Raw genomic sequence first — 21,249 nt, 5'->3', positions numbered from 1 at the left:
AAAATGCTCTATTTGCCTGATGTGACATTCAGCAAACCCTTTGGATCCCGTGTCTGTTGTCAGTGTTTGGCAGTTTGACAAGAATCATAGCACAATCTGTTCCTGCACTTGGTTTCAACGTTACATACATTTCTCTTTTATAGGTGCAGAGCAATCTGCACAGCAGGTTTTAGCATGCACGATAAAGATGTTGCTGAGTTTTGAATGGCAACTTATAATGATGACAACAGATAACATGAGCAGACAAGCTTGTATTAGGTCAGGGGGTTTTTAAAGTCTGACACAGTCTAGCACTACTCTTTCTATGCTACATTAAAGGATGTAAACAAGCAGTAGAATACAGCTATCACTGAATTACTTTGACACTAAAAAACAGGCAATTGATGATTCACAAGCAGGTTCTGGAGGGAAAGGTGAAGTCAGCGATTCTGGAGAACGCTTGTTGTCAAAATCACTATTTGTAAAAATCGATGAATACCGTATCTCCTCACAATCCACTACCTGTACTGTCCCTGCTATGTGCGCTGAAAGAAAATCCAGTGTTCATACACAGCCTAGGCTCTGTCAACAGGCAATTTGCTAGCTACGGTCTGTCCCCTGTGTTTACATACCCCTTTCTTCCATCCTAGTTTACAGAGCCTATGCTACGTATGTATTAACACCAGATTTATTTTTCAACACACACTCACAGTATGGACAGGTTAGGATTTTTTTGACAAAAAGTGATTCTGACAAAAAAAAGCATTTCCCCAGAACTGCTGACTCCACCTTTTTTTAGATGGAAGGTATTATGATTTTCTAAGCTATAAGAGTTATGGACGTCAAATCGCAATGGACATCTTTCACATCTCAAAGGTTGCAAAAAAAAAAAAAAACCCACTGCATCTGCTGGTTTGTTCCTAGCAGCTGTTCACAGGTCTGCTCACAGTACAACTGCAGATGTGTTTTGTCTGACATCTATGAGACAGCTCCCCTTGCTCCTCTCCACATAACCTCTCACCTCTTGCCCTCCTCCTCCTAGCCTGGAGCTGGGCCCATCCGTAACACATGGAACAGTTAACACGCAGCTCAAGGCGATTGGTTCAAGTCAGTGGAAGGGGAGCGCGCCCAGGACTGTTGAATGTGGACCCAACCCAAGGAGATGCTTGGCGTGCTAGAAAAAAGTTGGATGGTTGGATTGGTAGATTTTCTTTTGTACTTTAGGATATACCCCAAAGAAAATACACTTGTCAAAGCTCATTATTGATAGATACATAATGGATGCGTTTGTCAAGACATTGGAATGGGCTGTTGACAGTTGGACTTCATACAAAAATGCCAAATGGGTTTAGGGATTCTTACCCAGCCCCACCTGAACTTAACCGAGCTGGGCTGTAAAAGACAAATAAGTATATACTGATAAATGACCCAGTGCATTTTTTTTCTTCAAATGGCACACTATGAGCTGACTATGTAAATGTGTACCTCAAACAAAAAAATCTTCGCCACGGCGGTGAATTCTCATGGGCTTTTCTTAATGATAGCTTGATGCTTCTCCAGTAATGGGTACGTCTGCTCCCATTCATCCGTTATAGTCTCCTGCTTGACTTGAACGTCCAAATAAATCTCCCGTACATGAAAAAGGTAACTGAGAATCAACCAGCCAGTATAAAGGATGTGGGAAGAAGAGAGCTTATGCTCTCAAAAGAAAGAAAAATGGAAATTGTCACTCATATATGCACTGTGCTGTCCAAATAAGAAGGCCTTATAATAGTGTGGTCAGCCAGTTTGGACTAGAGAGGGAACAAAGCTCTCTTTTTAATGTTTGGAGAGCCTGCTGGTTAGTGGGAAACAGATCTAAATAGCTAAGTTAGGCTGCCACGTTGTCAGTGGGTTTACCTTTAGTGTCTTGAAGTAGCATGTTCTTTTCACTGTACTCATGCTATGCTCCGTTGTATTTAATACATCTAGGGACAGACTGCATTGACCATATACAACACACTATTGTTATATAGCATTACAGTTTGGCTTGAAGAATAGGTTTACATTATGCTGTATTTAATTGTTGTTTATTGGACCTGGTTTGTTTGACATTACAGTGCACACATTAGTCCAGGAATAAGGGGAATGCATGGTTAAGAGCTGAAACCACCAAGTGATGATACATTGCCAGACATCTGCTGTTTCCAGCCTCTCAAATATAATATTTAGCAGTTTCTTTACTCTGAGTAATATAATTGTGAAATAACACATCAGGCAAAACGGTGACCTTGAGGTCTAGACATTTTATAATTAAACCATAAATTGTAACATTAAAAAATGACAGTTTTATCAATGATGAAAGTAATTATCGGTTGCTGCTGGCTGCGAACATGAGTTCTGTGGAAAACACCAAGATGTGCTCTCTCGAAGATGAAGCCTTTAAGGCATATTTAGGATCACAATTACAGCCAAACAAGGTCTTTGCTAAGATGAGATAGAACCCAGTGATGAAGGAAGTTCCCCCTAATCTTAAAAAGACCTCTATTGTGTACTGTGAGTCATGTTTGAATGCAATGCTGTTCCCTTTAGTATATACTGGGAAGCTGGAGATTTATGAGAGGAACGTTGCTGATTTTAACCCATAGAGAAGCCGAGAAAAACCTGCTTGTATTAAAGGTGGAGTCAGTGATTCCGAAGAATGCTTGTTGTCAAAGTCAGTTTTTGTCAAAATCTGTGAATATCTCCTTATGATCCGCTACCTGTCCGTACTGTGTGAGCGCTGATAAAGAAATCCAGTGTTATTATTACCCAGCCTAGGCTCTGTTAACGGGCATAGCTACGGAGGGCCCCTTTTTTTCACATACCCTTTGTACACATGCCAGTTTACAGAGCCTACGCTGTGTATCAACACCGTTTTTTTCCCCCCCCCAGCGCACACACAGTATGGACCGGTAGGGGATCGTGAGGAGATATTCAATGATTTTGACAAAAAGTGATTTTGATGACCAGAATCGCTGACTCCACCTTTAAATGACTTATGTTATAATGTGAAAATTTGAAAACTGGTGTTTGCTAGATCTATTTTCCTTACATGTATAAAGGTTCAAATCCAACCTATATGTACACATGACACCTAACTAACTGTGTTCCCTCCTGACAGATCCTTCTCCAGGGAAGGAACCCTGGCGTGGTGTGGGAGTACACGCTGCCTCGCACAGAGAGGAAACCAGACTACAGCTGGGGTGTGGTGCGCTCCGACTGCTCTGCTCCCTGTGCTGGAGGTGAGGCTGTGTGTGTGTGTGTGTGTGTGTGTGTGTTTGCTGGACACATGTGTTATTCCTTATCATTAAAGCTATTTCTCTAGAAACAAGGAAAGCCTACAACAAGTGCTGAAGCGCTCATTTCCACTGAGCGGTGTGGTTTGGTTCGGTGTGGCTCTGTACTCATTCATTCACGTTTTTCCCACTGTCAAAAGTTGGGAAGGACACAACATTTTTTTCGTCACCCTTTTGTTGGGCCACCAAGCGGTCCCAAAGTGTCCCAAAAGGGTAGAGTTACAGACTGCAGTCGTTGATTGGTCGAGAGAATAGTAATTTCCGTGAGAGGGTGTGTGTGTGTGTGTGTGTATGTGTGTGTGTGTGTTCATGTGTTTGTAAATGTATTTTTGCATTGTGTAGCATGCTAACATAAATCAACTTTATCAACTGAGGAGTTCAGTGTCTGTTGGCCCAAAAACAAATCCCAGCAACCCGCTGCTGACTTGTCCATGGATGGCTTTGTGTGTGTGTGTGTGTGTGTGTTTGACTAGGATCATTGTAGTGTCTCAAGCTCTGTGTCTTCCTTTTCTTCCATCAGGTCGTATCTCCACCAAGGCGATCTGTCTGCAGGACCAGAAGGTTCAGGTCAACTCCACCATGTGTAACCCCCTCACCAGACCAGCACTGGGCTCCCATCTCTGCAACACCCAGCCCTGCCCTGCATAGTAAGTGCTGTGGGTGTGTGTGGGTGTGTGTGTGTGTGTGTGAGTCAGGGAATTTTTCATGTACAGATGGCTGTGGGATATGTGGCATGTGTCTTTATGTTGCCAAATTTTCAGGAAAGTTAAGCACTGTATTTATTACAGGCACACACACACACACACACACACACACACACACACACACACACACACACACACACACACACACACACACACACACACACACACACACACACACACACACACAGATACACTGTGGTTGAGCAGTCTAGAGGTTGCCCGCGGTCCATTTGCTGTGGCCAGCCACTACTCTGCTCAGCCCGTGTTCCTCTCTTCTCTTCTCTGCCCACTCTCTAATTTCTCACTCGTTTTAACATTTTCCTCTCTGAGAAAATACATGGCGGCCCTCCCTATCTGTTGTCTGTTTGCACCAGTCCATTCACGTATTTCCATTGCAGCATTTTCCCCAGCTGCAGTGGCTGAGACTCAAGTGGGTTTTAATTAATCAGGCCGAAATGACAGAATCATATAATGTCTGATTTTCCGTCTTAATGTCAGTGATTTTTGGCCTTCTCCTGGTGAGAACAGACTCCAAATTAATGACCAGTACAACACTTAATCTGAGCTGTATTAGCCTGGCAAGTAAACAGTGGGAAGTACCCAACTCTTATTGAACCTTAATGCATAGGTTAAACCCATTGAGTTCGGAAAACATGGCTCTTGACCATTGAGGTCACTACGATCATATCCACCTAACGTCATGTCATTTTCAAGGCCCGATATTTGATATGTTAAATGTTCTCTAAGTAGGAAAAACCCAAATTGGTGAATGTAGGGAGGCTTTTACAGAGTTAAGTTGGTGGGTAGTCCAATATTTCATATGTGGGTGGAGGGGGGTTATGCTTTTGGAATTTGGGCTTAGGACATCAGTATTCTCCAAAATCCTTTCCATCCATTCTGACCTCTTAGCATAAGGTTCAACCAACTGTTTGATTGTTTTTCTCATGAATTAAATACAAGGTGATTTTTTCCAAGTCTGGAGTAGACATTTTACAATAGCAAACACTGGAGAATAAGAATGATCATCCCTCACAAAAATGTTTTTTTCATGCATTTTTATCATGCCCTTTTTTCTTGTCCTTTGTCTAGACATTGTGCTTAGTGGCATGCATTTTTAAAGGAGAGGAAAGTGCATTCGGGGAGCTAAGGTAGCAAGCAAAGGAGGAAACCAGGCCAAAGTGCAGTGGAGTAACAAGTCGAAACAGCACTGAATAAATGGCCTCTCTCCTATGTAGGCCTGTGGCTCAGGGAACTGGAGCTAGCTTGATTTACAGCACTGCTCCGCCGAACAGGCAGGGAACCGTGTCTTGGGTTCAGATGGAGTATACACACACACACACACACACACACACACACACACACACACACACACACACACACACACACACACACACACACACCGTACATTTACAAGGAGGCATGCACACACACATTATCCAAATGCACAATGCCGAAATAATGTATATGGGATCCGAACCATGAGGTTAAAAATAGAAACACAAGCTGCTTCTGTCTTGTGTTGATGATGTTGTCACTTGGTCCACCATTAACCATGCCACAACAAGTCCAGACTGAACTTTCTCCTGTGTCAGGGGGTTGAACAAGCCAGTTCAGCTATCGGTTTCACCTCCAACATACAGCCTCTGTTTCTCACTCCGTTTCCCACCATCCGAGAGGGCATTTCCTGTCCCTAATCTTGGGCCATGCCAGTTCTCTTATCTTGGCGAAAGGTACTAAACAGCCCCGTTTTGTGTCCCAACCTCTAACCCCCCCCCCCCCCCCCCTTTTTGTTTCAGTGGAGAGTATGGTACAGCCCGGATAAATAACATCAGTGTGTCAGTCCATTCAAGGAAAATAAAGCAGTGTTTAAAGCTATAGTGTGTGACTTCTAAATATTAATGAATGTCACTGTTACTTTCAAGACATCATCAAATGTGTTGACACAAAGTTGATTAAGCTTATCGGCCTATGTCCCAGTCTGGCAGCTTTTATAAACTGGTGTCACCCCCTGCCACTGGTGCAGGAGCTCAGAAAAATCCCAAGAAGAACCCAAGAAATGTTTAAGTTGGTGATTATACTGCTTCGAAAAAACCTGGATGTACAGCAGAAGGTATAAAATCCATACGCTATCCCCCAAAGGCTTATCCTATGTAGATGCACTGTGTTTTTGTGATTACTCAGAATTACTCATGGGGGCAACATAAGTTACGCACTGTAGCTTTAACACCCGTGGATCTTATTATACAGTCACCGACACCATATCCCAGCTGGTTGTGTATTTTGGGGCCAATTTATGTACGCCGCACCGGAAGAAAGTTGAGTTGAGTGAGCAGCATGAAAGCTTTAATGACTGCATTAAGACCTCCAGGATGTACGGGCACGCATTCAAGAGCCCGTCAAGAGAGGGAGAGAAACGGAGAGAGTGATAGAGAGAGAAAGAGAAGGACAGAGAGAGAGAGAAAAAAATAAGAAAAATCACAATGAGGTGGGATGCATGTGCGCTAGTGTGTGTGTGTGTGTCTGACAGGAGAGGGGGAACCACGTTAAAAGTGCCTTCTTATCTGCGCGGCGCGTATCTCGGGTGCTGACAGGCCTATCCATGTTTTATTGTGCAGAGACAGCGGGATTCCCTCGGGGCCCGGCCAGTCTAGCCATGCAGGGCCAGTCAAACTCCTCCACTCCCTCCCTCCCTCCCCCCCCCCCGACACACACACACACACACCCCGCTACACTCCCATCTACCCCCTTTTTTTCCTTTAGACATGCTTTAAAACTTCACTCTCCATGTTGCTATTAGCCTGTCAGGGAAAAGCTGGGGGATGCTCCACTGTGAAAGGCGTACAGCAGCAGTTTCTGACACACAAGAGCAGGAGATGCTAGGAGAAATTTAAAAGAAGCCAGTTCAATCTTCCCAGCCCAGTGTGTGCCGTTATGGAAAAAGATACGCTTCTTCTATCTGATAGATTCTCTTGAAAGGCAATGTCTTTTTTATTTTTTTTGCTTTCACCAAAGCTTAGCCGAATCCCCACGTCCTTCTAGCATTCCATTTTCTTTTTCCTCTATGATTCCATCTCTTGCCGTTTGAAGTTGTTTAGGCCTCTCCTCTCGGAGGAGGCCATCTGTAAAGTCACTTTACCTGCAGCTCAGGAATGTTTCTCTGTGCATCAGGCAGCAGGATATGTACACAGATCAAAGTCTTGTGTGTCTGTGCCAAAGGAGATGTACAGAAATATAGAGACGTAGTGTACATGAGTGCAATGCATAAGGTACTGGCTGACAGGGTTTTTGGAAGGTCGCTGTTGATGAAATGCCCATAATGTTTGAGTAAATATTGTATTCATCACACATGGTAAACCTGTGTTAAAGATTCATTGTTGTTTGTGTGAAACTAATATCTCAAGTCACGATTAACCGTTGAAATGTACAACCATTTAACATATTTGATATGTGTGGAAATATGTAGTGACTTAATCAAATAACAATTGGGACACATACCTGTACATGTAGTCCAGACTGGAGTTTTGATGCTGGCGGACGAGGTCAGAGAAAACATGTAATAAAGATAATTTAGTATCACGTTGACATTTGCAGAAATGATGTCTGGAATGAGTGCCAGCTTTTTTGTCGTGTAAACATAACATAATCTTGAATTATTGATTATAATAAATCCTGCCATTTTTTGAGTAGGAGTAGAAATTATCTTTCACTTGAGGTCAGAATGTCCATTCAGCAGATGGATCACGTGAAAACGCTCAGATGTGTAAAAGTAACTTTTCACAGCAGGCATTTTGACTTGTGAGGATGGAAGCGTGCAGGTCTCACCGTGAGCCTTAAACTGAAGTGGCTCAATGGAATTCAAACATAACTCATTGTATTATTAAACATGTGCCTTTTCCTACATGTAAAAATGTGTCTTTTGCAAAATAACTTGGATTCCATTTTTTTCTTCTGAAATCCTGTGTGTGTGTGACCGAATACAAATACCAAGAGTTAATAAGAGCATAACGACCTGTTTTGCAGAGATTTTGGCATGTTAACTTTACTAGAAAGCTGCTGGCCTCCAATCAAACTCAATATTAGGTTAAGACTAAATGTCCATTCATTGGTGCCTTCCAGGCACTAAAAATGCATTGGGTAGCTTCTCAGCCTTGCACTCTCTTACCTCAAAGTATGTGTTATGTTATTGAAACATTTCAGAGATACAAATTACAGCTAGGTCAGTGGTGGTTTGCGACCAAGCAGAGTGGCACTTTAGCCACTTTCCCTCCAATGATATATTGTTATTTATAAGCCAGGCAAAACAGAGGGAGGAAAAAAAGCAAACAGTCCCAAAAGGAGAAATCCAAAACCCTAGGTTTTTCGGGTCCCAATGGTCCACATCTTTACAGTTTTTTTTTTCTTTTCAAAATTGCAGTTTAGCCCTGCTGCTTCATGTGTCTGTGGCATTTTGAAAGAGTATGAAAGCATTTTTCTTTCAGGTCGGCGGCTGCTTTTAGGAACAGTCTTTTTGCGGTATTCTAGCAGCATGCCTTTTCTCAGAGCCTGGACTGAGCCATCTGCCCATCTCTCCATGTCCCTCTTCTTAAAGCCTGCGGTTGTCAGACCACTCATTTGCTGTAATCTCCCCCTTCGGCCCACCATGCCAAGGCACAAGCTATTTTAGAAAGCAGCAGTTTAGGGCTTTCATCAGCGGCAAAGCCGGGTTGCAAAAATCACCAGACAGAGAAAAAAAATGAAGATTGGAAAATGAATGATAGAAGGAGAGAGGACAGCTGAGAAAAGTGAAAAACGTAGAAAGTGAGATTTTATAGTTTTCATCCGACTGTAGCCTTATTGTACGGTGGTAAATGGCGGTTGGCCTTGGTAGTCCTGTAAAAGCTGTTATGGAGAGAGTTGTATATACAATATGGTTTCGGTGTTTACTTTCAGATATGAATAGCACAGTGAGAGATGGATAGATATACGGATACATATTCCGCCGTGTGTATTTTTCTTTGTCCTTGACGGCCATTTGGTGCCATGGCAAAGATCAATGTGTTTTGTCAGTATACTTTCAAAGCTGCAGGTCTAGGTTTGAATGAATCACAAGCACAACCCATTCTAGGTCACCAGTCTGAGTGTAACCGCCTAATAATAAGTGGTGTGTCTGGAGTTTTTGGGGTGATGGTACTCAATGGTAATTTAGGGGGGGAAATTATTACTTGTGTGTGTGTGTGTGTGTATGTTTGGGCCCAAAATAAGTGCTGCAGATTAGAGTTTGGACCTGTGGTTGGCTGTCCTAAATAGGAGCTCAGTCATGTGGTTTGTGTCCTGATGAGAGAACTCCTTATAATGTGTGTGCGTGTCTATGTTCAAATATATGCATTTACAATCAGGCATATTCCCAATCACCACTTATACATACAGGCTGTTGAAGGTGGAGTCGGCGGTTCTGGAGAACTTGCTTGCTGTCAAAATCACTTTTTGTCAAAATCAGTGAATATCTCCTTACCATCTGCTACCTGACTGTACAACTGTACTGTACACTGGTGTGTCAACAGGAGTGTATGTTAACAAAGGAGGCCCACCGTGGCTAGCAACATACCTGTTTACAGAGCCTAGGCTGTCTAACACTGGATTTGCTTTCAGCGCACACACAGCACTTACAGGTAGCGGATCGTGAAGAGATATTCGTTGATTTGGACAAATAGTGAATTTGACAATAAGCATTCTCCAGAATAGCTGACTGCACCTTTAATCAATACTATAAAATAGTTGTGCTCTCTGTTCCATTTTGACTGACCGTCTCCCTCTTGGTTGCCTCTCCACAGTTGGACTACAGGAGACTGGGGCTCATGCAGTCGATCGTGTGGTGGCGGGCAGCAGAGCCGGACGCTGCGTTGCCTGAGGAAGGTGACCTACCAGAGGGAGGAGGTGGTGGCTCACAACCTCTGCCCCGTCATCTCTCCGGCCCAGGTGCAGCCCTGCCACACCCAGGCCTGCCCGCCAGAGTGGAGCACTGGATCCTGGTCACAGGTAGGGGGACCCATAATTCCATAATGTTTGTGGAATATCCATCTTAGAACTAACTTTACTCGGGGGGGCTCCGCTGGCGTAGTGGATAGAGCGCGTACCATATTGGCTCTTGTCTTCGTTGCAGTGGACACGGGTTTAAGTCCGACCCGTGGACCTTTACTGCATGTCATCCCCCCTTTCTGTCCGTCTCCCCGTTTCAACTCGGTACTGTCAAATAAAGCTTGAAAATGCCAAAACATTATCTTTAAAGAAAAAAAAACAACTTTACTGAAGTGGAAATTTGACACTTGAGCTCAGAATAATTGGCCGTATGACTTATGACATGGCACTTGAAAACACGTGCAGTCGTTCATGTTTCCCCACGGGATGAATTTTAAGAACACAAGTTGCCCCTCACATCTTTGACATTTCTTTGTTTTTTTATGACCACATATCTACAACTCTGTGTTAAGTGCTACTTTAAAAATGTTAGCATGATAACACAATGTAAAAATGCACCATAAAACAACATCATGTTAGTGGTTTCACCGGTAAAAAGTTATCTCAGTGTAGTTAAGCCTCACATAGCCAATGTTCAGTGTAGTTAAGCCTCACATAGTCACTGTCATGACAGCAGAAGGCTCCTCTGTCTTGTTTTAATTTTGCAAAGACAACTCTAATATAAAAATATAATCAGGCTATCGTCATGATGTTTGGTCTGTGAGGCTACAGTAACCCATGGCTACACTCCTATTAACTTATTAGCACTCTACCCAACGTCTGAAGTTTGATCCTAGCTTGACGCAGTGCAGCTGACCTTGTGTGCGTCATCTACAAATCAATGCTAATGAGAGAGAAGAACCTTGTCATGCTAGTGTGAAAGAACAGGTGTTACTAATAACGTAAGTGATGGCTGTGTTCTAGTGTCTAGTGTCTAGTGTAACCATGACAGTGTGACAGCGAGCAAGCATGTACAATACCAGGATCCCTTAAAATGAAGCACTTCTAAATGGAATGCAGCCATCATTAGTTGTGTCATTCGTTCCTGGATTTTTGCTGCATGGCAAATTTGAGAAATAGTGCCTATAAGCTTAAGAGACTAACAGGTTTCAGTTTGGATGATGAAACTCTACCTCTAGTTTACATGTTGTGTGTGTGTGTGCCATGTCATTATTAATGTGTTGTCAGAAACTCATGTAAGACAACCTCAGGTCAAGAAACAGTGACATGTGTAGACATCTGTGACTCCTGGGAGGACACACACACACACACACACACACACACACACACACACACACACACACACACACACACACACACACACACACACACACACACACACACACACACACACACACACACACACACACACACACACACACACACACACACTTTTCTCTGAAAGCTGTCAAGCTAAAACAAACACTCTGCTGCCCTCTGTTGGACATGTGCAAAACAAAGACATGTATGACATTTAAATGTGTCCACTATAATACAAATGAGCCATATTCAACTTTAGTCTTGGGACATATGCATTTGAATTTACTGCTTGATTTTTGTATTGTTCTTTACCCCTTTCTTCCTTTTTTAGGAAATGTAGTTTAAATTCAAGACTCAGAGTGAACTCATGTTTTAACCAAATACATGCATGGCTATGAAAAAACATCGTCCCATAAGTGATCACTGTCTGGGTCGCAAAATAAAACCCCTCTTGGGTGGTTACTACTTTTACAAGGTTAATTTGCAGGGTTGCATTCATGGAAATGGGATTTGTTTTGTACAAAGCCAACATTTGATTGGGACATCTAATCCTATATGGCTGTTAACCAAGTATGACTGAGACAGGTTTTGGCCGGTTCCTCTTTAACCACAGTGCATCACAGAACTAGACAGGGCTTTTAATTGGCTCATTTTCCCCATATACAATATTAATAGCCTGGCTGCACACATCTGGTAGTCTGTCAAACTTTCTGCCATAATTAGCTGCTATGACCTGCTGAGCAAAGACTTTTAGCTGTCAATCAACTGTCATTCTTTAGGACACTGGTGTGTGTGTGTGTGTGTGTGTGTGTGTGTGTGTGTGTGTGTGTGTGTGTGTGTGTGTTCTATGACTATTTTGTAACACAAGCCCGAGTTCAGTCGGCGGTCATTGCACACACAAGGCCAGTCTCCCTGAAAAGATCAATTGGACCTTTCAGCGACAAAAAGGACAACTGGGATGTGTGTGTGTGTGTGTGTGTGTGTGTGTTCGTGGTTGTGTATGTCGATGGCCACACACAGATGTGCGCGAGTCCTCTGTCTAATAAATTGATGCGTTGTTGTGGCATTAACTGGCCCTGACGGCTGTTGTCTGCAGTCCCCACGGGGCCAGTTCGACTCTATTGTCCATCCTTCGGTTCCAGTTGTATTTTACACAGCAGCACACTCAGCTGTTGGTGGATAAATTGATAGGTTGGGAGGGGGGGGGGGTCACCTTCATCCCAGAGTTATTGGTTTATTGTATTTAATGTTAGGCCATAATGGGCTGCCATCAAAGCAGTGACCTTCTGTTTGCTAGTACACCATGTGGCGAATTGCAAAACGCAGCCACAGTGTCTGTGCCAAGGACTTAACCTCTGTGGATAAGGCCTATAGTGCTTAAAGCTGATGAAAGCTGAAGGTTGAAAGATTCACATGTTTAAAGTTACAGTGTGAAAGCATGTATGTTAGATCTTACATATGTGTCACTTAAAGGTGTAGTCAGCGATTCTGGAGAACGCTTGTTGCCAAAATCCCTTTTTGTGAAAAACTAAATCCAGTGTTAATACACAGCTTAGGCTCTGTAAATGGGCATGTTGCTAGCAAAGGGCGGGCCCCTTTGTTTATATACCCTTTGTTTACATACCCGTTTACAGAACCTAGGCTGTGTATTAGGACCAGATTAAAGTACAGTACGGACAAGTAGCGGACTGCGAGGAGATATTTCAGTGATTTTGATTTAAAAAAAAAGGGATTGTGACAAACAGCGTTCTGCAGAATAGCTGACTCCGTCTTTAACCCTTGCTTATTGATCCACTTATCTCAAGAGGATACAATCACCCTGTGTTCCAAATCTCATACTCTTTCTTTTTTCTACTCTACATACTACATCTGACTCTACAAATAATCTAGTTAGGATGCAGTAGGCATACACCTGGTACACTATTTATTTCATCATAACATTGCTCCTTTTGCCTCTTGCATCCCCATTTGTTTTCATATGGAGGCTATGTCGATGTGACGTCACTTCCAGTGCGCACTGGATTGTGGGTCCGAATCACCCAAATAGGATGCTGTTTTCAACACTACAAATCTCGAACGGTTGTAGTAGTAGACATCTGGGTATTTCTAACCATACTAAATCTGGCCACAAAAATTATGACATCCTAAATCTTTTCTCTACCATACTAAATGGTAAATGGACTTGACTTATATAGCGCCTTCTAGCCGATTTTCTCAGCCCCAAAGCGCTTTACATATCTTACCACATTCACCCATTCATACACACACTCATACACCGATGGCAGTAGCTGCCATACAAGGCGCTCTCTGAACCATCGGGAGCAATTTGGGGTTCAGTGTCTTGCTCAGGGACACTTCGACATGTGGCGGGGAGACGGGGGATCGAACCTCCGACCCTGCACTCCAGAGGCGATCTCCCTACACACTTCGCCACTGCCGCCCGTGTAAATAGTAGATAGCATGGGTATTGGAACGCAGCCTCAGACTTTTGTTCCACAGTGACTTATCTTCCCGTCCTCTTTGTTCTCTCTCAGTGCTCAAAGTCGTGTGGCCGAGGCCTGAGGAAGCGCAGTGTGTTCTGTGGCAGCACTGACCCGGGGGCCAAGGCGGTGGTGGTGCCTGACAGCATGTGCAGACAGCACCACAGACCCAAAGCCCAGGAGGCCTGCGTCCTGCGCCGCTGCCCCAAGAACGAGAGGCTACAGTGGAACCCTGCTGCCTGGGGAGAGGTAGGAAGAGAGACAGAGAGAGAGAGAGAGAGAGAGAGAGAGAGAGACAGGTCTTCTAGGTACATGTGGTGAGAGTAAATGTGAGGTGTTCTTTTCAGTTCAATATTTGAAGATATTATTTTCAAATCTGTTCTAGGAAAAAGCTTTTGATCATGCCGCCTCATGTGTTGGTCCGTTCCTTGGCTGTGTGTGTGTGTGTGTGTGTGTGTGTGTGTGTGTGTGTGTGTGTGTGTGTGTGTGTGTGTGTGTGTGTGTGTGTGTGTGCGCAACAGCTGTTAAATAGGTCAGGGTCAATGCCTATTTTGGTTTATTTGGGGTGGGAATTGCATGATTTTCCGGGTGTAACATTTGACCTGATGGTCTTCATCTGGACTGGAAAAACTATGAGTTCTGCTCAATTTTAAACCTTTATATTAGCTTTCTAAAATCCACGATGGGACAATAATAAGGTCTAAGGATAATTTTAAAATACAATTAGAAATTGAATAATTAAAGAAATACAAATACAATTGTTTAAAAAAAAATAGCACAGGCATTACTCCGGTGCATATATTTCAACAAGTAAAGAGACGGGGGATACACTATATTAAATGCATATTTAATGAGATTCTTTAATGAGCTTCTTATGTTCAAGATTTTCTTAGTGTTGCACTCAATTGTTCACATTAAAGCTGAACTAGTGTATAATTACACCTGAGAAAAAGGGCCTGATAGAAAGGTTCAAACCCTGACACCGTTCTCACTTCCACACATGTGAAGTGGGAATGACTGCCAGATTGTCTTAAATTACCAGGATTGATTAAAAACATTTAATTTAACATAGTAAGGTGCTGGGGAATGGGGCTTTGAAGCTATAGTATCATCCAACTAAGACTAGCATACTTAAGAAACAACATGTCTGTAGTCTGTCTGTCCAATCTCAGTCAATGTTATACTTAGGTGGTATTTGCAAATGCAAGGCAGTCCAACCCTGGATACAGGTTTATTTTCAGAAGTGGGAAGTAAAAGAGGTGACACATTCACACATACAAATACTCTGTTTAATCATCAATAATAATGGCTGAAAAAAGCTCTGTAGGGGTTTGTCTTTTGGCTCCATTACTACAATGATAAGCAATTCCTCGTGGTGTCTGCTACTATGGGAACACGCTGAATCACAGAGATTTCAGTTTTTCAAATGGTGCCCCCTGCCTGCTCTTTGTTTCAGTGCTCCAGGTCTTGTGGCTCAGGTATCCAGAAAAGAGAGCTACGCTGTGGGGAGAGAAACTCACACGGAGGGTATGTACCTTCAATCACACACCAAGACTTCCCTCACATTATAATAGATCTGCACAGATACTTAAAGGTAGAGTCAGTGATTCTAGCGAACGTTTCTTGTCAAAAGCACTCCTCATCAAAATCAGTGAATATCTCCACAACATCTGCAACCCGCCCTCTATGTGTGTGCCCAGACAGAAAACCTGAAATACAGAGCCTAGTTATGTAAAAGGGCACGGTGGACCCCCTCTGTTTACATACCAGATTACAGAGCCTAAGCTGTGTATTAACACCATATCTTTTGACCACACACACAGTTATCACAGAAACTCACTGGTTTTGACAACGGGCATTCGCCAGAATCACTGACTCCACCTTTAAAACTTCCCCTGTATTAGCTGTTTACTCTTCACAAAGTCATAGTCTCAGTTTTTTTTTTTCGAAATCATGGGATCTTTATTAACAGTCTTTTGCTTTGTTATTTTTCATCCGCAGGTTTGTGGAGTTCCCCATGCGGCGGTGCAGGAACATGGCCAAACCTTTGGTGGATCTCAGTCAGGGCTGTAACAGAGGCGCGTGCCCAGAGCCCCCCCGGGTCCTGCCTGGCAGAGCCACCTCCACTGCTGTGGTCTCCGGCTGGTACTCCTCTCCCTGGCAACAGGTGCATTAGCTCATGCTTTGATCTAAAAACGGTCCACATTAGAGACTTTTAGTGCTATACATGTGCTTTTCCAGCTGTCAGTCCTCCAGTTTAGGAGCTTTTTCTCCCGTGTGACACAATTGTCGACGACAACTAGTGGATTTTTGGTAAAAGAATTGCATCCTGGGACTTGATGTAACGCCATGTCTGGATGTTCAAACTAGAATTTGTCATCAGAAGCCTTGATGATACTTGTCGCATCAGTTACCTGGATTTGGCCAGAAAGTAGAATACGTGATTGTGTCTGTGTTTGGGAGGAAGTGAAAACTTGAAAAGAAATAAGCAAATACGAAGATATTTCTGAAATATAAATGTATGTGAATATGTTGGTCGACTTGCTACCTTATTCAGTAAGAAGTGTATTAATATGTTGCTAATGTTAACTTATTAGCGAGCTAGCTACAGATATGCCAGTTGTCATTTAGATCAATACAGTCAGTATCAACAGTCACTGGGTAGAAATGAGGTGGCTATTTTTGGCTACCTCATTCTGAAATCAAGAACACATTGTTTCATGAAATACTAGGCATTTTGAGTAGTCCTTATACGTCACCTGCAAGAATGAAGAGTTTGAAATGTGGAAAATAAGTGACATACAGTCAGACTGAAGGTAAGGAAGTGTAGTGTTGAGCCGGTTGTATGCCCTGCTGTTCTTCAATAGTAGCTACTGGCAAAATCAACCACAGCATCAACCACAGTTGCCTCTAAACTAACACACTACTACTGCTGAAAAGAGTCAGATTCAAAGCGCATCTCTCACTTCATTCAGACTATACAGACTGCTGGTTCACATAGCTCTGAGCTAACAGTGGCTGGCTATGTTAAATGGGTTCTCAGATTCAACCCATGAGCTCCCCTCTGGTACACAGCCTCTGTTGTGAGGCATAGGCTGTGTCAATCTGTTGTGCAGGTTGTGTAGTAGCGGGCTATGTGTTATATCATCTATTATGCAAAAAGGTCTTAGGGGTAGCCCTATTATAAGCTCTGTGTGTTATTCCACTTGATGTGGAGTTTGTGTGATCCCTGTATGTTTCCACCAGAGAAGACATCTCCTGACAGCAAGCTGGAGGGCCAGAGCATGCAGGACGGGCTGTTTGTTTTCTTCATCCCTTCTTTGTCTCCGCATAGACTTTTTTTCCTTTTTCAAACTCCCTCCTCTGCTCCATTTCTAAATCCTTCTCCTTTATCCGCTTCGACTTTGATCTCCTGCTCCGATCTATAAACTGTATGTGTGTGTGTGTGTGTGTGTGTGTGTGTGTGTGTGTGTGTGTGTGTTGTTCTGTTCTCTCCATCTCACTTGGCCCTACTTTCTTTTTTTCTAACTTTCTTTTTTCTTTTCCTCTCCTTCCTTGGTTCAGTGCTCTGTGTCGTGCGGTGGAGGGGTCCAGACTCGGTCCACTCAGTGTCTGCGTCAGGGCCGCCTCACATCGGGCTGCCTGCCCCACCAGAGGCCTGTCACCTCCAGGGCCTGCAACACACACTTCTGCCCCCCTGCTCCCCCGGCTCAGCCAGCACAGCGCCCTGTACGGGTCACAACTACAGGACCGTCAAAAAAAGGTAAATTCCCCCCCCGAAGGAAACAAATAAGTTCATCCAATTTAGTTTCCTTAACCGTGTAATTTGAGTAAAAGAGTAGTGGGTCAACTTTACATTTCCTGGTTAAGGGTGGTTTTCTGCTCATCTGATGGCTTCTTTAGAACTTCCCAAAGTCCAATGTAATGTCGCTCAAAATGGATTTTTAGCCGTCAATATTGTTGTAAAAGCAGATAACTTATTAACTGCCAGTAACATTTCATTACATTAAAAACTAGAAAAGTATAATGTGTTTGGCAGTTTGTGTACTGTTCTAATAGTATTGGCTACTACAGAATGTAAGATTAAACTGTTTCTATATATGTCCATGCACAGCCCATTTATTGACTTGTTGAACAGCCACCTCTTTTTCTAGCCCCTTATTTTTCTATTGTATGACTGATAGCCCCACTAACGGCAAGTCAGTCCACCGATTTGGTCCAGGCTGAAATATTGGATGGATTGCCGTGCCATTTTGTACAGACATTCATGGACCTCAGAGGATGAATCATAAAGAATGTTCCTTTAGCACCATTATGAGGCTGACATTTATGATCATTTGTTGTCATAAAATTTGATATAGACATTAATGTTTCTCTCAGGAGGAAAGCTCTTTGGTAGCCCCTTAACTTTAAACCTAGCGTATCACGTCCCTTTTAATCTTTGATATTACCTGCAAAACTAATGAGTTACGAGGTGCAGCTTCTTGCATTTACTACTTTTTTCATTATAGTCTAAAAAAAACAGCATATTCTCAATAAACAGGCATGTTGCTAGCTATTGTGGGCCAACTTTGTCTACATACCCATTGCCTACATATCCTTTTACAGAGTCTAGGCTGTGCATTTTTTTCAGCACACAAAACAGTACAGACATATTGTGGATTATGAGGTGATATTCACTGATTTTAACAAAAAGGGATTTAGTGAACAAGGGCTCTCCATATTCACTGTCTTAAAGTCGGAAAAAAAACAACCAATTAAAAGATTTCATCTTGGTTTTCTGGGAAAACTTGATGGATAAATCGAAAAATCATTTGAAACGTTCCATTTTTTTGTGTGTGTTTTCTCTCTAGACGAACCTTGCGTGGATCATTTCAGCTGGTGTCACTTGGTTCCCCAGCACGGAGTTTGTAACCACAAGTTCTATGGACAGCAGTGCTGCAAGTCCTGCTCCGGCAAGAGACCGTAGAGCTATGGTTCACCTCTGTGTCTGAAGGAAAAATAAAAACACAACAGAGGCCGTTTGGAGGTCGAATAGTCACAACAACACACAAAAACTGAACTCATCACATTGTGTGTTTTCTTCCTGGAGTACTTGACTAAATGAACTTTGTGAAGAAGAAAAAACGGCAAAGAGACAAACTGTAGACTCTTTTTTAAAAGCAAGGCAAACATGGCTGCTGGTGCTCATCTTCCAAAGCAGTCAAGCTATCATGTTGAGGATCACGTTGGAACTGGAAAAGACAACACAAATGACACAACACCTGAAGACTACATTGATGTAATATATATATACTGTATATGTGTTGTCATATTGTTCAGTGTCTTCCTTTTGGGAACCTCTAAAGCTACAAGCCATCAACAGAACAGGACAGGACAATAGTGTTTTTAGCTTGCTTATACTGTATGTTGTATTATTTTTTTTTCAAAGGGCGTTTGGTTTCATACTCCTTTTATTTAAGTTATTATGGTTGGTAATATATTACGTTTACATTGTGTGTCAGGTGTACAGTGGATCTGTGACATATTATTTCTACATTTGGGTTTTACCATAGGATCGTGCTAGTCACCCCCCCCCCCGTTGGATTCATCCGCGTTATGAGATTTTTTTTATATGATGAGGCATTAGTAATCAATGGTCAAATGTCTTCTGCACTTTTTCCTTCAACACACTCTCCGCTTGTTACAGTATGTTTTCATGCCCACCCCATTCATGTTAACGCTACGAAAATACATGCCTGTTTGTGTACGTAAAAACATTTTATTCGGACATGTTGTAAATGTGTTTTGTTGTTGTTATTTTTAAATCTCTCCTGTACCTTCATGGTAAAAACAACTCGATCCCTCGTCTGTCTTTATTTCTGTATCCTATTTTTAAAGATTTTTTGGGGGGGATTTTCAAGCTTTAATGGATAGTACAGAGTTGAGGTGGGGTTGGGTGGGGAGACAGAGAGAGAGAGGGGGGGATGACGGGTCGGATTTGAACCTGCAACCACTGCAACGAAGGCCAGCGCTGATATGGTATGCACTCTAGACTATCCACTACGCCACCGGAGCGCTCCTGTGTTCGTCTTTCTTTCTGTTCCCACATTGTGTGCGGGCCCTGGGGGGAGAGAAGAGGATGACTGTAAGGTGAGTGTGGGTGCAGTCTGGATAGAAAAGAGGGTGTTTTGCTTGTGTGGAGAGAACAGTGTAGGTGTGCTCTCAACAGAAGTTGGGTTTAAATTCAATACAGACGTGAGAGGGATTGGGCTGGTGGACTTAAGATGAGTGATGATGTTTTAGATCACATTTAGTATGGGTTCAATCAGCCACCATTTTATTGTATTATTGTATCTGTTCTGAGTCACAGAACAGATAAAAGAAAATGCTTGAAGGTAATTCTTCTGACTCAGACACACAAATATGTTGTTTGCACACTAGTCATATAAACAAGCAAGAGATCATTTAAAGTGATTCTGCATGTTCCACTGCATCTGTGGACATTTTCCTTTTTATACGACTATAACACACCAAGTCAAAGCTGTCAAGGCAGTTCAGATTCATTCAAACTGTTTTCAAACAGATTGAAACTGTGTCAAATGCTTGAAAAAAAAGAATGGTGGTTTGGTTGAGGTGAGCTGTGACCGTTTCAAATTCACGAAGAAGAAAATGGGGCAAAAGAAGAAGTGTTTAAAGGGAATTAGTTTTTTTAAAGGACAGACTTGGTAGAAATGGAACTTATGATGCTTGGAAAAAAAAGTTGTTGTTTCTTTCTATTACCTAAGAATGAGCCTTTTATATCAGCATAGAAGTGGGGAGCGACACCATGTTGCACCGCCATGTTTCTACAGTAGCACAGAAAGGACAAACTTAACGGCCTTACACATTTTTATAGGTAGTGTGTGTCACCTGAATATTCCCCTGTTGGAAGAAGGAGAAGACACAGAACTATAGAATAAATAACTAAATATCCCTCTTCAACTCATCACTTGATATTGTGGAAAGACTTGAGGCAGTGGTGTATGATGCCATCTTTAGTAAATAGGCCACCGTAGCTTCTGTAAATTCTCAGAAAAAGAGGGTTCAGCAAGGGAGCGTTGCAATCAAGAACGTTCACCAATGGATGACGTGCCAAAATGCACATTGTTACACACGGCACCTTTAAGTAACACAGAATGTATACAAAGAGAAAAACAGGAGTGTGTTTTGTATAAAGTGACACAATGTTTCAGACATAATCTTTGAGTGAGTTGCGACAAATTATAAGTACAAAAACATATTTGGAAACCAATTCACAAATGTTTTTGTACACAATATAGACAATTTTTTTTTGTTGACTCATACACATTTATTCGGCTTGGTCCCCTGATCCAAAACGTATAACCTTAATACACAAATACATATTTTAAATTGTAAAATGATGAATCTAGAATATATGAAAGCTTCTTTTTCTCAGTGGACTTTTCCATGGATTCTCATGTTTGATGTAGCCTCCTCACTGTCAACTTGTTTATCATTGATTAATACAGGGGC

The 21,249-nt window shown here is 42.5% G+C and overlaps 1 protein-coding gene across 1 annotated transcript in view; it reads left to right on the top strand.

Annotated features, from left to right (window-relative positions):
* The window catches only part of adamts18 (ADAM metallopeptidase with thrombospondin type 1 motif, 18), a gene marked incomplete at both ends in the record, with an annotated part of 64,930 nt that extends 46,227 nt beyond the window's left edge, over nt 1-18,703 (top strand). Inside the window, 8 exons of the mRNA XM_080032379.1 lie at nt 3,122-3,242; nt 3,817-3,943; nt 9,811-10,015; nt 13,789-13,983; nt 15,191-15,261; nt 15,736-15,901; nt 17,299-17,497; nt 18,588-18,703. Coding sequence (XP_079888505.1) covers nt 3,122-3,242; nt 3,817-3,943; nt 9,811-10,015; nt 13,789-13,983; nt 15,191-15,261; nt 15,736-15,901; nt 17,299-17,497; nt 18,588-18,703 — 1,200 coding nt within the window. The remainder of the gene's footprint in view (nt 1-3,121; nt 3,243-3,816; nt 3,944-9,810; nt 10,016-13,788; nt 13,984-15,190; nt 15,262-15,735; nt 15,902-17,298; nt 17,498-18,587) is intronic.
* Between the last annotated feature and the right edge of the window lie 2,546 nt (nt 18,704-21,249).

Source organism: Ammodytes marinus (assembly GCF_949987685.1).
Source record: "Ammodytes marinus genome assembly, chromosome: 1".
In the NCBI taxonomy this organism is placed as follows: Eukaryota; Metazoa; Chordata; class Actinopteri; order Uranoscopiformes; family Ammodytidae; genus Ammodytes; species Ammodytes marinus.
The sequence above is the reverse complement of the archived record's forward strand: the minus strand, read 5'-3'. Positions and strand labels throughout refer to the sequence as shown.